Source organism: Crassostrea angulata, chromosome 5 (assembly GCF_025612915.1).
Source record: "Crassostrea angulata isolate pt1a10 chromosome 5, ASM2561291v2, whole genome shotgun sequence".
NCBI lineage: Eukaryota > Metazoa > Mollusca > Bivalvia > Ostreida > Ostreidae > Magallana > Magallana angulata.
In genome coordinates this window covers 27793301-27809280 of record NC_069115.1, presented here as the reverse complement: position 1 = coordinate 27809280, position 15980 = coordinate 27793301, and the positions used below count along the sequence as shown (strand labels likewise).

The window sequence follows — 15980 nt, the reverse complement described above, 5'->3', positions numbered from 1 at the left end:
CAACAGTAAATTAGAAAAAAAGGGGATTTTTGTAGAAAGGTTTTTAAATATTTGATAATGCAGGGCAACTAGAACTAAAATGATATACCATAATAATTCATCTTTTAACTCTATTAACAAGATAAAGATGTCAATGTGACAGCAAACAAGTTTTTCTTTTGTGTATTAAACAGTATACATAATCCATTTGTCAATAAAAAAAAAATCAAAGTTTGTATGATGATTATCTCTATGGTGCAAATCGGTATTTGTAAAATTAAAATGCAAATAACTTCCTATCTTGAAAACCTTAGACAGAGTTGTCTGAACAAATGATGCACCCTGTGTGAAATAATATTAAAGCTTCAATGCGTATCATTTATTTCATATATATTTGGTCAGAAAAGTTTGGGTGAACACGTTGAACTTTGGTGTATATTTTATTTAACCCTCTGGCCGCGACATTCATGAACATAAAATACTTTATTGCGACATTAAAGAAAAGATAATTTTTTAATATAAGATATGTGAAATATATGTCATTTTGCCCTGGAAAGGAACTGTATCGCAGTTTCCGTGAAAGGGGTCTATAATAAACACTACCGGTATGTCTAATGCGTTTGGCGAAAAATGCATTGTGTATATTGATAACTTTAAGATTTCCCGCGTTTTCACAGTGTACAGGCGAGCTGAACAGGCACGTGTTCAAGAGGGCGTTTACGACACCAGTGATCTTTCGTTATGAAAACTGTATTTAAAATTTGTACCTGATTTAATTAATTTTATTTCAATCATAATTAAAAAAAATTCAAAATAATTAAATTGTTAAAGTACTTAAACGCATGCAACAGAAGAAAAAGAGGGTTTTTGTTTTTACGACAATCGTAAGCAGTTCGATGTCAACAATATCGTGGCATTTCATGATTTGTTCCTGAATTTAGTAACTTATATGTCCGAAAGCTAGAATTATAAACACGTAGTCTTTATTTTGCTATTTCGGTCATGACGGGGGACTAAGTTGATGAAAGATCAAAGGACTTTGTTACCTGAGTCAAAATGAGACAGTGAGAAGAGAGAACAGGTAAGAGTTTTGTATCGTGCATAATTGATAACTGATCAATGTATCTACCGTGTGTGTGTGTACTGTGAGTTGTGATAATACGCAGTCTTTTTAGTGCTCTAAAAATTGGTCTATAATATATGACAGTGATTGCATAAACTGCCACTGACTTGCTGGACATGTATAGAAGTGTTCCTCAACTTTCAAAATCATGCTTGCATTTTCCAATAGACAGATACATACGCAAGGTTTAAGGCAGTTAAAATGTTCTTGTAGACTTTCAAGGGATTATTTTTACTCTACAGATACCCGATAGCCAATTGCAAATCGTTTATTTTAGGGTATTGCATAAGCTAAGGTGACAAAGTTTGAGAATTTAATAAATTATAGATTTTTTCAAAGAAACTTCACGTTTGGTGAGTGTTACATTGCCTGAGGTCATATCAGTATCATCTTTATGGATGATGTCAATATTAAAATGTACAGATTTTACTTCAAAGAATTTCATGTTTTATCAAGCATCTCTTTTATTCATCTAGCTTGCACGCATAGATGGTCCCAACGAATATGATACAGCTGATATTAGAATTCTTTAAAAAATTTATATTATTATAGTCTGTCGCATTTAAGATATTTATGCAGCACATTTGGATGATTTTTAATAAAAATACACATACCAGATTCATACCTGTGAAAGAAGTGCAATTGAAATCGATGAAAGGGAAAATATCCAACATATCTTCATTGACACATTATTATACCTCACTCAGAAATTCACAATTATGGAGATTTATAATGGAAAATGTTTATATCTTTTCTGATCTCCATTCTCAAATACTTAGAATATCTTGCACAATTTTTCGACATTATCATCTGGGTACTTAATTTCGTCTTGCTTGCAATGCAAAATCCCTATAGTAAGACTTTTATTTTTAGCTAGAGGTGGCGTTTCAAAGGAGAAATCTTTTGAGATACAAAGCACATAAAAAATGTAAACAAAAATTTTTTACACCACATTCATCTTGACTAACTGTTTGCTCTACTGATGATCGAATGAATAATTGCATTTTAGAAGCCCAAATTATAATCTCTCTCTGAATTTCAGCTTGAAAAATGATGTGTATTACGATTTGTGCTTACATCAAATTTATGACAGTCTATTATAATCATATTCTCAAAATTTGGCCCAAACTTCAGCTGTTTGTCATAGTAAAAATCTGGATAGACCCACAAATTTCTTAAATGAAGAATTAATTAATAAATTGATATACCGTATTGTCACAACACTCAGACAAGTGAATAAAGTTGATAAAATAGTAAATTGGCTAGACTTTTGATTTGCAAAATTGAATTTGAAAATAGAATTGGCTAGTGTAAAAATTTAAGATTGTAATGATTGATATAAATAAAAACTCAATCTACTGGTACTTACACTAAATTGGCAAAATACCGGTATGTGGGAATAAAAAATTGACTTTCAATATTGTTTTTTTTTTTAGATGAATGGATTGGAAATAAAACAGAATGCCGTTAGACCGACGAGCAGGCTTACAGCTGGGGCTGCTGTTAATGGCGGTTCCTTTACAGTACATCGTCTCTAGATACATGACAACCAATGAATCTCAGCGAAGCTATGCAATCAGAAAGTAAGATTTGTCTCTGTCAAACAATCGTGACATTTTCTTGACAACCAATAAATCTGATCAAACTCAGCGTCGGAACCCACAAGTTTCCTCTGTTACAAAGCAGTGAAATGGAGAGAAAACCTGTGGATTCTGATGATGATCGAAGCCATACAGTAAGGAAGTAAATCCATCACAATATATGATTTATATATAGTCATTATATAAATTCTTAATAGCATTGAATCTCAGTGAAGTCATGCAATATTACAAAGTAATTAAGTTATGATACTTTGTCTTTTTGATTGTTTGTCATTGAATCTTAAAAAGCTATCCAATTTTTCAAATTTTAGTTCATAAATTGTCTGTTGTGTAAGCCAGCTATTGTCATGATTACTTTGATATCAGTTTAATATTCACCAAATAAAGCAATCTCTATTACATGTATTCTGAAGCTGATTTAAAAACTATTTACTAACATGGACATAAAGCATCACGTTAGCTGCATTCAGCATGGTCAATCTAGACATTGTGTAAAATTCAATGGGTTCGTGAAATATTTTCTCCTCATCCGTGTAATGTAAATTTATTTTGAATTGCTTAAACTATGCATAGCATGGAAACTCGTACCTGTTCTAATGAATCCATGTAATATGAATTTATAAATGCGTTAAATTCATAGAGTATGCTTGAAATCAATACTAGTATAGCATATACTCTGTTGATCTAGTAAGCAGCATTGAAATGAATTATTCAGTAATTAACAGGGTCCATTTTTTTCCAGCCTTTTTAACAGTGCAGCTGGTTTTAAGGAGAGGTATCTATCGTGGAAATCCTGGCAGCAATGGTGCATGAGTTTTATCTTCAGGGACGAGCCGGGGAGCTACGCTGGACAGGACGACCTCAATGGGGAATCCCCGGCCCTAGAGGTCATGAAGTTCAAGGACCCAGAGGGGTATTTTGGAGGTTTGTTTACCTGATTACATAAAAACTCTTACTGTATTATATCATACCACGTTACCAACTATTGATGCAGTATTTAATAATTTAAAAGATGAAAATGGTGTACAAGTATATTGATAATAACTTAGTTTCTTGTACCCATCTACCTGTCTAATAATTTTTATAGCGTATAAAAATAAGGAGTTGATAATAGAAGCTGAGACGCACTTTTATTGGTTTTTTTATCAATTCACTTTGTTTATTTGTTTACTGTTGTAATAATTACTAGGTTTGTAATTGACTAAGGAAATCAGTCATATTGTTAAAGTCCATAGAGTGCTTGGCTTTGCCTTGCTTTTTATAGACCTTAACAACCCACCGAATTTCAAAGTTAGTCAGTTACAAACCATATACCGGTATGTGTTTTGTTTTGGGGATGAAGAAGCAATCAAGTATATATATTAAACAAATATAAGAAAAGCATGTTGGTACATTTCATGACAGAATTACAGAAAAACTGTCTAGTGAATTTACGTTGTAGTAATTGCCATCAACTTTCTGAAAGTCTAAAATCAACTGGGACAGTCTCTCTTTGCTTTCTTACCTCTGCTGCTCTTTAAATTGATTGTAAAGATTTTGGAACTCTGGTTTAATTAGTTGCTTCACTTTGCACTCTTCCTCCATTATCTGTGGAAATATTTCATTTGGTGACCATTGCTGTAGTGTTTTTATTTTAAACGTTGTTACGTCTTGTTCAAAAGGGGATTACTCAAAATGTTTAAGAACTGAGAATTTTTTTTTATGCTGGAACATTTGGGTAGATATTCAGTTAAAAAGATGTTAAGTCCACCTTGAAGCCATTTAAATTTACATGCTGCCGTCTAAAAAAAATTTAAACGACATTCAAGTGATACGCCTTATCCAATGACAAAATGTCATTCTAGTACGATGGAAAAGAAAATATTTTCATCTCCTAGAAAATTGAAACCAATATTAATCTTGTACTTTTGTGTTTACATTTTGTATTTTAATATTTAGAACAATTTTCCACATGGCTGATGTGGTTTTGTGATAAAGACCATTAAGGATATTATCACATTTAATTTAATGAATTTAATTTTAGCCTCTACGGAGCCTCGTAGTCCTCGACCTCCAGAGGTCAGGTATAGAGTGGGCCAAGTAATACGCCACAAAATATGGGGCTACCGAGGGGTAATTGTTGCTTGGGATCCTCAAGCCAGGGTAAGGGGAACATAATTTATACCAAAGGTGAAATTGTATCAAATCTCTCTAGAGAAATTTTGCGGAAACTCTCTTTCTCTTTTTATCTTTGTAATCAGGCCCCTGAAGGTTGGGTAGAACAGAACCACAGAAAAGACAAACCTGTGAGTATACCAGCTATCGATGTTTGACCAAAACACCCTATTCATCAAATCTTGAGCATAAAAAGATTTTTTTACAAAAATTCCTTTAATTGTACATTTCAGCAATGGAGAACTCAGCCGAACTATGCCATTCTTGTAGATACTAGGGACAGAATGACGCCACAGCTGACGTATGTACCCCAGGAAAACATTGATATCATATCTAATGTCAAGGTAATTGTGAAACTAATGTCAAGGTCATATGAAACTTTATGTTATATTGTACATGTTGTATGCAAAACATTGATATCATATCGAATATTGAAGTAAAAAATTAACATTTCATAGTAACTGTCTTAGTTATCACTAATTTACACTATAATAAAACATTTTTCTCTAACGTCAAAGGCTTTTGTAAAACGTATATAAGATATCTGATGTTAATGATAATTATAAGTACATGTAAAACAATGATGTTAAATCTATATACTGGTAATATCAAGGTAAAAATTGAAGAGAATTTCCCAGATATGAAATTTTTAAATAATTTTTTTTTGGCAAAGTTTGGAGGAATTTATCTTAGAGACCATCTTACATGTATAAAAGCTGTATTTTTTTTCTTCAGAGAGAAGTAAATACTGAAAAACTTCTTTATTTCAGATTATGCACCCCGGAATAGAAAACTACTTTGAAGGATTTGATGGTGCTCAGTACATACCTCGACCTTGGCTTAAAGCTGTGTTTCCTCATGATTGACCTTGACCTCTTGTGATAAGTCCTTGACATTTCTTGATATTTTTTGACTTTCGTAAAAAAAGTGTATATATGGATATTTCAAGAGGGATGAAGTACATGTAGATTTATAGTTTATTTTTCTTGAATTGTTGTGGTTGTTTGGTAACATTTTAATTTATTTGAACAGGGTTACTGGAAATTCTATTTTTCTATGCAAGATCAATTCTGGTACATTCAAGTTGTCATTTTCTCAACATCATGCTGTGTTAACTTTGAGCTACCATATTTATTGTACAAAAAAAAACCCAATCAATCTCAACAATGTAGAATGTGATTTGGCATTAAAGTATTTTTTTCTTCACATTTTAGATTTTGTAATATACCGGTACATACTGTACTTGTGTACTTTGTGTTTCTCATTGTTTTTATTTGGTAGTGTCTGTTTTAAATTAACTTTATTTTCAGTTAATTAATTATATGTACAATGCATATTAAGAAGACATTCTCTTACATTTAATGTCAACAATCCAAATTTTAAATATGAATCTGACAAGGATTTCATTCAGTGACATGTGTGCAATGTATACTTTCACCTTTTGTCTTTCATTGTATAAATTAAGTCTATGAAAATGCCATATGTACATGTAAAACTCAACTGCTGTTGTATTAAACCACACATATTTAGCTGTCCAACCATAAGTGGTTGCAAGCCAATACTTGCACTGCCTATGTTGAAAAAAAATATATTATTTATGAGTTCATCATTTAATTTAATATCATTGCATTTATTTTGAGATCTTTCTGTTGCTATTTGTTAATTTATCTTTTTCAACATCTGATGTGCCACAAACATACTCTGCCTAATTATGCTTTTTGCATCTTTTTTTCTTTCATGAGGGGAAAAAGGTTGTTATACGTAAATGTGAAAGTCTCAACATATTACATGTATTGTTCAACAAATAGACATGAAGTTTGTTATGTTCATTAAAACGTGATACAAAAGCCTGTTTTTTCTGTAGATTTTATTCAATATTGAGGTTTCATCTGGTGTTGTGAAATAAAGTTGAATACACTCAGTCAAACTTAGTATTTCCAACATTGTTAACTTGAATTTCAGAAAAAAAGTCAAAGTTACTTTATACTGACCCTTAAATTGGGTTTTTTCTTTAGTTTATTTAACTTGCATTTATCGAATTCTAGTTTAAAAGCATGAAGTTTGCTTCTCTGGGCTAGATTGTTTTGAGAAGGTTTGAATGTATTTTGTGAGCAATATTGTCTAATTTTACGGTAAATGATGGATATGAAAGCACAAAAGATACTTCGATTGTTGCATGAGAAGAATACTGGTATGACATTTATTAAAACATTCTTATATTGTTATCAAGAAAAGACTTGGGCTTAATGAGGTGCAGATTTTGAAAAACTCAAGTTGATCCGTGACCTGCCATTTACTTTTCAAATCTGCATAAAGTAAACATCAGATATCAGACGATTTCAGATACAAGTACAAGGAACAGTAATTGGAACTTTCAATTCACTTTGCAAATCCGTGATAATCGAAATAACAATGTTCAAGATTCTGAAGTTCAACTCTATATTTTGACGTCTGTAGGTATCTTTCCCCTCTTTTCCTTAAGATAATCGATTGTAATATGTACAGAAACTGACGATCAATGCAGAGTCCATAATCGGCTTACGAGAGTTATGCATTTTTTCTACAATGATAGAATCCTTTATACCCGCATGAAACACCACATCTTCCAAGTTCAAGGGTTTATATTTACATCTCCTCTATTTCTTACGGAAACATATAGTTAATTCATAGCTTTATATTTACATCTACCAAGTATTATTTCCTCTATTTCTTACGGAAACTTATAGCTAATTCATAGCTCTATAGAAACAGCCAGACTGAAATCTACACGCCCTATTTATCGATTGGTCAGGACTGAAATTGACACGCCCTGTTTATCGATTGGTCTGAACCTACAGCAACCTTAGTAAAATCCCGGACTGCACGAAATAATCATGACGATGCCAGACTCAAAGTCTCATGGGAGACGATTTGGCTGTTTCTTTTAGCTAACGTACTTTTGTGTATTAACAGTAATTTAGTGAATTTTACTAACTTTTCATAATCAGTTTATTAATTAGTTAAAGAAAGATGTTAATATAATCAATAAAATGCTTTCTTTGATGATTCATGCGGGTTATGAAGGTAGCGATCATTGCAGGAAAAATTTACATAACCCGCTAACGCGGGTTATGTATTTTTCCTGCAATGTCGCTACCTTCATATCCCGCATGAATCACCAAAGAAAGCATTTTATTGGTTAAATAGAAATAGCCAGACTGAAATTTACACGCCCCATTTATCGATTGGTCGAAATCTACAGCGGCTGAAACTGACGAGAAACTGACAGGACAGAAATTGACACGCCCTGTTTATCGATTGATCTAAACCTACAGCGACCTAAGAAAAATCACGGGCTGCACGAAATAATCATGATGATGTCAGACTCAAAGTCTCACGGGAGACGATTTGGCTAAATTACTAAATTACTGTTTAACTAACGTACTTATGTACAGAAACAGTAATTAAGTGAATATTACTTACTTTTCGTAATCAATTTATTAATTAGTTAAAAGAAAGATGTGAATATAAACAATAAAATGCTTTCATTGGTGATTCATGCGGGTTATGAAGGTAGCGATCATTGCAGAAAAAATTACATAACCCGCTAACGCTACCTGCATATCCCGAATGAATACCAAAGAAAGCACGGTCCCTACTTTGCCATTATTAATCAAAGAAGTCGTCGAATCATTTAAAAGATAAATCATAAACTATTTTAACGGAATCTACGGTAGTTTTGTTCCTGTAACTACGAAAAAAAACCCCCAAAACAGCTGAACTAAAATTCATATTATTTTTAACCAAAAGCTTTTTAAATTGAAGTGAAAAGATCATGAAGCTTTCTTCGACTTTTTGGCAGTAGGCTATATATACGTCTTATCATATCGTACATGTCAAGTAAATTTTATTTTAAGAATGTTTTCCTCTGTTGTGGCAACCTGCGTATGTCCTATAAAAACTATAATTAATAAGTATTTTGTGAATGAGTGAAATTTTGACATCAGTCTAGGATCTTTCATGATTCTGGGCTCAGATGTTCTTGAGAAAAAATAAAACACTATTTTTTTTTTAATTATAGGGCATACTATAGTCCTTACTTTAAAAGAAAAATCTAGAAAAGTAAACTAACTTTTTAATTACTACTATAACTCATACATGGAAGATGCGTCCTTTCGTGGATCGTACGGTTATGAAAGTATTAGGTATTGTTAATTGTAGGGATATTTAAGTATTTTGCTGCTTAAGTTTACTATACTCTCTTGCAATTCCTTTAAAATCATTCATATATAACGTTAATGAAAATACATTTACGTATAGAAATACAAAACATTCGTAATTACATTTAAAGCGTAATAAAGTAATTCAGATGAAAAAGTTAAACAGTCTGTTGCATGTCGGTCCGTTATTTCCGTTGTTTTTTATGTTGCTTAAATTACATTGATCAGTCTCGAAACAATTAAGCTACAAGTTATAAAAAAAAATAAAGCCTGATATAAGAATTTCATTTTATTTATAATGCATTGAATAACCAAAGAACAAAATATAATAAAACACAACGAATATGTTTATTAACAATTCTCGACTAATAATGACTTATAAAATTGGCAGAGGTTGATTTCGCACGTTAATGATGCCTTATTAGATAAATAAGAATAAATTCATTAGATGTAATTATACCGATATATACAATAGCAAATTCAGTTGATTCGGAAGGAACGCATATGATCCTTCCCTTTTCAACTATGTTGGACAGGAAAAGTCAAACTATCTCGATCCTTTCCCCCCATATTTTTTTTTACTTCATTCGGAGATCAGTCGCCTTTCATGTTTCCAACAATTAATATAACGCCAGTCCACAGTGAGGTTAAAATAGCCACGAATGTCAGATAGAAAGAAAAACTGAGATCCTCCTTCTGGTAGTCCTTGTCTCGGAATTTGGCTGCAAATATTGTCACACAGAGGAATATCATACCTGCTGAAAAAAGCACAAAATAAAAATTGAGTGTGAATTTTCTCTTATGAGTCAGTTACCCTTTCACATATTAACCGTATACATATGAGAGAGAGAGAGAGAGAGAGAGAGAGAGAGAGAGAGAGAGAGAGAGAGAGAGAGAGAGAGAGAGAGTTTTAATACCACTGGCAAAGGCAGCCGAAATTATGGCCTTACGAAGCCGCTCGTCTTGTTTCCAAATAAACATGTACAATATCATCAGGATAAGACAGGAGATCACGCAAATCAGGGCCAAACACCCGAACGTCTGGTAGACATGAATCCATCCTGAAATCAGTAAGGTCATGCAAAAGGAAAATCAGTTGATTCGGAAGGAACGTATATGATCCTTTCCTTTTCAACCATGTTTGACAAGCCAAACTATCTCCATGCATGTGTAGTTATTTTTACAAGGCTTAAAAAATATATAATTCCCTAATTTTGTAACCCATTTTCTTATTGTCTCATTCCCTTACCCAATAATCGCCCATTTCATCAACATTTATTTCGTGTTACGAAATAAGTACTTAACGGACTTAAATTAGTCTAGTACAATGTATCTATATGTAGTATGGAATATACATGCATCAACAAATTAGGACAGTACAGAATAGCTTAGCTTTGCATAGCTTAGCATAGCTTATAGAATAGTTTAAAGCCGTATACCATAATATCCATATTTCAGGTGTCATACTGGTAAAAAAAATTACAATCTTCACAAAAAGTACCTGGATTGGAGGTTAATACATTGTTGGAACACGTCCTGGTGATGAAATTTGAGAGACAGGACTGCCACAGTCCGCCATAGATCTCCCGGGTCCCCAGGTCTATGTAGTACCAGAATGGCGCGGAGAACGACACCGTGTAGGACACGAAGGTGATCACCGTGGCTACGAACCCTGTCACTTTGTACATACCCATTGCTGACCCCTAAAACACGTGCACGCCTAAAGTGTAATACTACGTGTATGTGTGATTAAAAAACCCCAAGCAATTGGTCCAGTAATGATATCTCCCGGTTTTTTTTTTCATCATTCGGGGATATTCACAATCTCAACCGGAAAATTTGTAAATTCCATTGATAAAAAATCCAAGTCAGCATGTGATATAGAAGATTGAGCGTTGATTTATAACGATACACTACAGATTTATATACTATGTAAATGAAAATAATTCAACTTTAAAGGTGTCAGTTCTTATCAATAAGCAAGGGTATCTGTGTTGGCTATATCATACTATACAGGTAGAGTACTATAGACTATTGTAAGTAGTAAATATCTGCATGAATTTTGTTTGCATGATTGCAGATTTATCAGAGATGATCATGATAAATGAACCAGATATGAAATGTCTCTTTTGTTGTATAGCTCGGTTGTACCGGTTTGCGGATCCTCGTATTCTTATAGAGTGTTATTTTAGGAAAATTCATCTATTGGTGATATTATGTAATTTATTTAAAAAATAATAGTAATTTTAAATATATCCTTTTTTCAAACACACTCGTTTAAAACTCATATACCAGAATGCTCACAGGGCACGGATCCAGATTTTTTTTTTACTGGTGGGCTTACATTGCTTAGTGGGTGGGCACAGGGGCCAAGCCCGTTTTAACATTAATTTCAATGTAACCATAAATATTTATGGTTACATTGAAATTAATGTTAAAACGGGCTTGGTCCCTGTGTGGGTGGGTGTGAATTTAGTCTGAATTATAAGGTGTCTGAGTTTTCAAAGTGGTTAATTCGGGCTCTTCATAAACATGTATTAAAATCGATATTTTACAATGAAATTTCAATAAATACTCGAAATTGTTTTAGATTTTCTCAGCATTGAAATAAACCAAAAAGCTACTGTCTATTTTTTTTCTTTAGAAATTGAGTCACTGGAATTTGTTTGGATGAAGAACATCACATTACAAAGTAGCAATATGCATTTGGTTTTAGACTTAGATATATTTTAGAAAATTATTTTATTCGGGAGAAATGAATTAATTAATGTTTAAAATTTTTATTAGTTAAAAACAACATTACAGATACTTCTTTCTTTTACGATAAAAATGACGGTAACCGTGAACAGAATTTCGTCAATTAGTCACACGAACCGTATTCGTATATTAGTAATACCCTACTTTCACTTCGGTCACATGACGATGTTTTGCATTTTGCACTAGCCGTGACTAGGAAGATGAAACGAACGAGGTTTAAATGGACTTTATTTAACTTAGTCTCTCTATTTTTTGGAATAACCTATAGTTTAGAATGTAGTCCATCTACTTTGCCTCTTGAATTTTCGTCGTTTTATTTTCTTCGCCATCAAGAATCTGTGTTCCCTGATGTTACGTTTCAAAGTTTAAAAGATGATAATCCGGAGTCAAATATGACTGACGCATGCTGTTCATACTTAGATCATTTTGCGAACAGCGCTTCAAACTTCATTAAATGTTCAATAGAACGATCGAGGCCGTTCAGATTCTGTGAGGAGTGTGTGATACCTTATGCAAGGGCGAAAAGCATTTATGAAGATATTGAAAAGGTGATTAAATAGCTAACAGTCTTGGCTAATTTTTATGGGAGTGCTAGTCAACATTCTTTCAGTGTTTGATTATAATTCAGTAATTATTAGATTTATTGTCAGTTTGTGTGGCGAAATGAATGAAAAGAGATTAATATCCAATTTAAATCTTTCATCAGAAGTTGGATTTGTTGTATTTTCAGAATGTTGGAGGCTGCCATGTTGTTTTACTGGATGCAGACAGAGTGCAATCAATATTACAGATCTATACCATGATAAAGACTCTCTGGGATAAATCCTATTGTGACAGTAAGATCTTTATTATCTTAACATATTCTCCCTCCCCTTTTCATGCATGCAAAATTTTTACGTGTGATGGTCAGTCAGGTCAATCGATGGCACAGATAGCTCAATAGAGCTCCTGACTAGAGAATCAGGGGGCCAAGTTTAAATTGTAAGTTGTGGGTTTTTTTTTATAAATTTATAAATGCCCCTCCACTTTGGTTTTGTATTGTTAAATATGGTATTGACTTTGGACAGCCTAAATATCACATATAATTAATTTACAGAATGATTAATCCTACAGAAATGCACAATGTTCAAAGCAGACAAATCATTTGGGCTGGGTTATCAGAAAAATATAGATTTGTATTATATGTTCTCAAAGCTGTTTCAAAGTAAAAAGACTGGTATTGTTTTTTGCTCTGTGAATATTTGATTACTAGTATTAATAAACATCCACATAACCCCTGTGCTTTTGCTGTGGTAAAAATGGTACAGTATGTACATGTAAGATAATGTACAGATATTACATAATTTACCATATTTTTAATTTTCTTTTTTGGCTTGAATATCAGAATACATGTACTAGTACCCGGTACCTTGCAGATTGCTTTGTACAAGAATCCATCAAAGAGGATCAAAATGGGACGGTAACCTACGAGTTTAACACCGATACTATCGACTTCCTAGACCAGTACAAAAACCTGACATTATGTATAAAACCGTACACCAACGACACTTATCCAGACATCAATAAAGAGGTAAAGTCATCATTATTAGGGTCCAGAGATCACCCACCACCCATCAGATTTTGAATTGAACTCAAATTACACTAAGAGGACAGTTTTCAGTAGAAAACGTAATGCTATGTGTTTTTAAAAGTGTCACATCTTGCATCAATTTCTAAGGCATCGTAATACCGGGTATATTTTACCGTAATCACTTCTTTTTATGCCTAATTCAGCAAATTAAGAAATGGTACTGGTTAATAGTAAGGATACCAGTTGTAATATTATCTACAAACAGTTGAGAACTGATAAATAAATCATACTGCATATAATACTGAACATTTGCGGCATGATCATTATTCCCCTGCCTTTGTTTTTTCAGACAGTCATCAACAAAACAGTCTGCAGTGCCTGCCTACAGGATTATTCCACACTCAACAGTCATTTTAAGGACATCAGGAAAACCACTGGTGGAAAAATATGCATGGACCTTGTTGACATGGTTGGTATACATGTATTTTACATATAACTATATATTATGTCAGAAGTATTTCACTGCTGCAATACTGTATGCAGGATTATTTTCCCCCGTGTTATTTTCGTCCTTTTTTACTTGTAAACGGTGTGCCCCGTCATGAGTTTGCTCAGGCACAGTTGTGAATAAAGAAAGATAGTTTGAGACAAAGGAATTCGCCCAGTCTTAAATTCACCCACTGACAGTGAGGGTGAAACGGGCAAAAATAAAACGGGGGCAAATATTTCCCTGTATACAGTAATAGGATGGGGATGATCAATTTAGGAAAAAATCTCTTGTTTTTAAGTTTCAACTTGTATTCTGGTTGAAAAGTTAAACGAAAATCATCTTAAATTAAAAGGCTGCAAAAGGTCTTTCTTTGAGAAAAAAAAAATCAGAAGTAAGGTTACAGGGTAAATATATCAATCTTTCTTCTTCACAATATTTGTTTTGCTGACAGAGTTGTAATGTAAAGCATTACAGTAACTGTTCTCTGTATCTGTATATTACTTAAAAATACAACATTCACTGGGAAGTTCATTCTTTGTAAGTTCAAGAATTAATGATAAAATAATACCACTACATGTATATTATCAATGATGATTGATGAAACAACCCAATGCTGACAGACTGAATGCTTCCTTTGCAGATGAACTACACGCGGTTAATGTGGGGAGGGGAGACGGACCTGAACTGTACCCAGCATGACAGAGACGACATGCCTGTCTTACTGACCAGCTTCATCATCCTGACCACCCCCCTGCTGTTCTACGGCGCCAGCTGTATCTGTGGGGAGAGGAGGAAACTCAAACTCTTGACACGTGAGCAACTAAGTTTATTTTATCAATTAGGAGATTTTGGGGAGGGGGGGGGGTATTGTTAGTGTGGATTTAGAGGTATTTTCCATATAGGCATATTTCTTTAGCTTCTTGTTTCACTTCAGCTCATACATCTTCCTTACGGTTCATTTAAGACAGTGTGTTCAAATCCTTATTTTTCACTTACATCTAAGAAAACTTGATATCTTTCTGTGAAGTGCCTGTATTTTGGGGACAGGATTTCTGAAGTTCCTTTATATTTATTCAAAGTGTGATAATTGAATTTATATTACCAATAAACAACTTGAACCAGAAATACCAAGATGTAATACATATGTTTTTGTATAGCAAAAGTGGTTGGATTTTATTTATAAAAGTATTATCAAATTTTAAAAGCACTTCTTGGTTGATTTTATTTTTAAAAAGCTTCGCGCGACTCATATTTTATGTTCTGTCTCTTAAATTCTCAAAACAATAATTTCATGCCCTGTATGATAACCAGTGCACATACAAAATAATAATAATTCCTTTCAGAGAAGAGACTGAAGAATCCGATATCTGTGGAAGTTTCCCACCTGAACCATAGCTCAGAGGGTAATCACGTCTATAGCCACACCAACAGCGTGTCCTAGAATCTCTGTCATCGTAGGGGTCTTACAAGAGTCTTACAGGGGTCTTACAGGAGTCTTACAGGACTATAAATTCCGACCAGCACATCTACCTTCTCTGTGTCATTTATGGCATTTACAGACAACTCAAAGAAGTTTCAAAAGAATTGTTGATATTCTGTTGTTTTTTGTTACATATACATGTACAGTAAAACTCGTTTAGTACGAACACGGATATTGCGAATTCACAGATATAGCGAAGTCATCTTGGATCCCCAACTATGTAAATTTAATCAATTTCTAATACGGTTATAACGAATTTCGGATATAGCGAAGTAATTTCTTGGGTCCCAGTGACTTCGTTATAACCGAGTTTTGCTGTATATTATAGAAATGGGTATTTTTAATATATACAGCAGAATATTAAAACGATTTATCTATTTTTCATAATTTGAAGCTTCTTACTATTTAAAGAAAGATTTGTATTTTAAAGATGTAATTAAGTGAGTTTATATCTCTTTCTTTATTATGATTGTGGTCAATTTACATCAAAAGATGAGTAGTATATATTTTTTTATATGTTGCAACCTATTTAATATAATTTTAAATTATTCTTCTTCATAACTATGTATTAGACCCTGTTTTTTAAGGAACATTACTCTTCTAAGAGAGACAACTCTCACTAAAACA

The 15980-nt window shown here is 33.0% G+C and overlaps 3 protein-coding genes across 3 annotated transcripts; 2 read left to right on the top strand and 1 right to left on the bottom strand.

Moving 5' to 3' along the window:
• Positions 1–852: 852 nt before the first annotated feature.
• LOC128186037 (uncharacterized) lies at positions 853–6784 on the top strand. Its single transcript, XM_052855762.1, has 7 exons — positions 853–1060; positions 2539–2685; positions 3446–3627; positions 4727–4845; positions 4944–4988; positions 5091–5201; positions 5628–6784. The coding sequence occupies exons 2-7, from the start codon at positions 2564–2566 to the stop codon at positions 5721–5723; spliced, it is 675 nt and encodes a 224-aa protein (XP_052711722.1). The 5' UTR covers positions 853–1060; positions 2539–2563; the 3' UTR covers positions 5724–6784.
• A 2843-nt stretch (positions 6785–9627) lies between these two features.
• On the bottom strand, positions 9628–10823 carry LOC128185869 (uncharacterized). The gene is made up of 3 exons (XM_052855544.1): positions 10558–10823; positions 9974–10117; positions 9628–9814 (listed from the first exon to the last, which is right to left on the bottom strand). Exons 1-3 carry the CDS (start codon positions 10748–10750, stop codon positions 9651–9653), a joined length of 501 nt encoding a protein of 166 aa, XP_052711504.1. The 5' UTR covers positions 10751–10823; the 3' UTR covers positions 9628–9650.
• Positions 10824–11961: 1138 nt separating this feature from the next.
• Positions 11962–15475, top strand: LOC128184501 (osteopetrosis-associated transmembrane protein 1-like). The gene is made up of 6 exons (XM_052854017.1): positions 11962–12361; positions 12544–12649; positions 13229–13383; positions 13733–13852; positions 14514–14685; positions 15217–15475. Exons 1-6 carry the CDS (start codon positions 12014–12016, stop codon positions 15312–15314), a joined length of 999 nt encoding a protein of 332 aa, XP_052709977.1. The 5' UTR covers positions 11962–12013; the 3' UTR covers positions 15315–15475.
• The last annotated feature ends 505 nt before the right edge of the window (positions 15476–15980 follow it).

Excerpts from the sequence above, each read along its gene's own strand:
- LOC128186037 (XM_052855762.1), top strand. The coding sequence starts at position 2,564 with ATGCCGTTAGACCGACGAGCAGGCTTACAGCTGGGGCTGCTGTTAATG. Across the intron at positions 2,686-3,445 it reads CGAAGCTATGCAATCAGAAA|CCTTTTTAACAGTGCAGCTG; the intron begins GTAAGATTTGTC and ends ATTTTTTTCCAG. Across the intron at positions 3,628-4,726 it reads CCCAGAGGGGTATTTTGGAG|CCTCTACGGAGCCTCGTAGT; the intron begins GTTTGTTTACCT and ends ATTTAATTTTAG.
- LOC128185869 (XM_052855544.1), bottom strand. The coding sequence starts at position 10,750 with ATGGGTATGTACAAAGTGACAGGGTTCGTAGCCACGGTGATCACCTTC. Across the intron at positions 10,118-10,557 it reads TGTATTAACCTCCAATCCAG|GATGGATTCATGTCTACCAG; the intron begins GTACTTTTTGTG and ends TACTGATTTCAG. Across the intron at positions 9,815-9,973 it reads TTCGGCTGCCTTTGCCAGTG|CAGGTATGATATTCCTCTGT; the intron begins GTATTAAAACTC and ends TGCTTTTTTCAG.
- LOC128184501 (XM_052854017.1), top strand. The coding sequence starts at position 12,014 with ATGAAACGAACGAGGTTTAAATGGACTTTATTTAACTTAGTCTCTCTA. Across the intron at positions 12,650-13,228 it reads GGATAAATCCTATTGTGACA|ATTGCTTTGTACAAGAATCC; the intron begins GTAAGATCTTTA and ends GGTACCTTGCAG. Across the intron at positions 14,686-15,216 it reads GAAACTCAAACTCTTGACAC|AGAAGAGACTGAAGAATCCG; the intron begins GTGAGCAACTAA and ends AATTCCTTTCAG.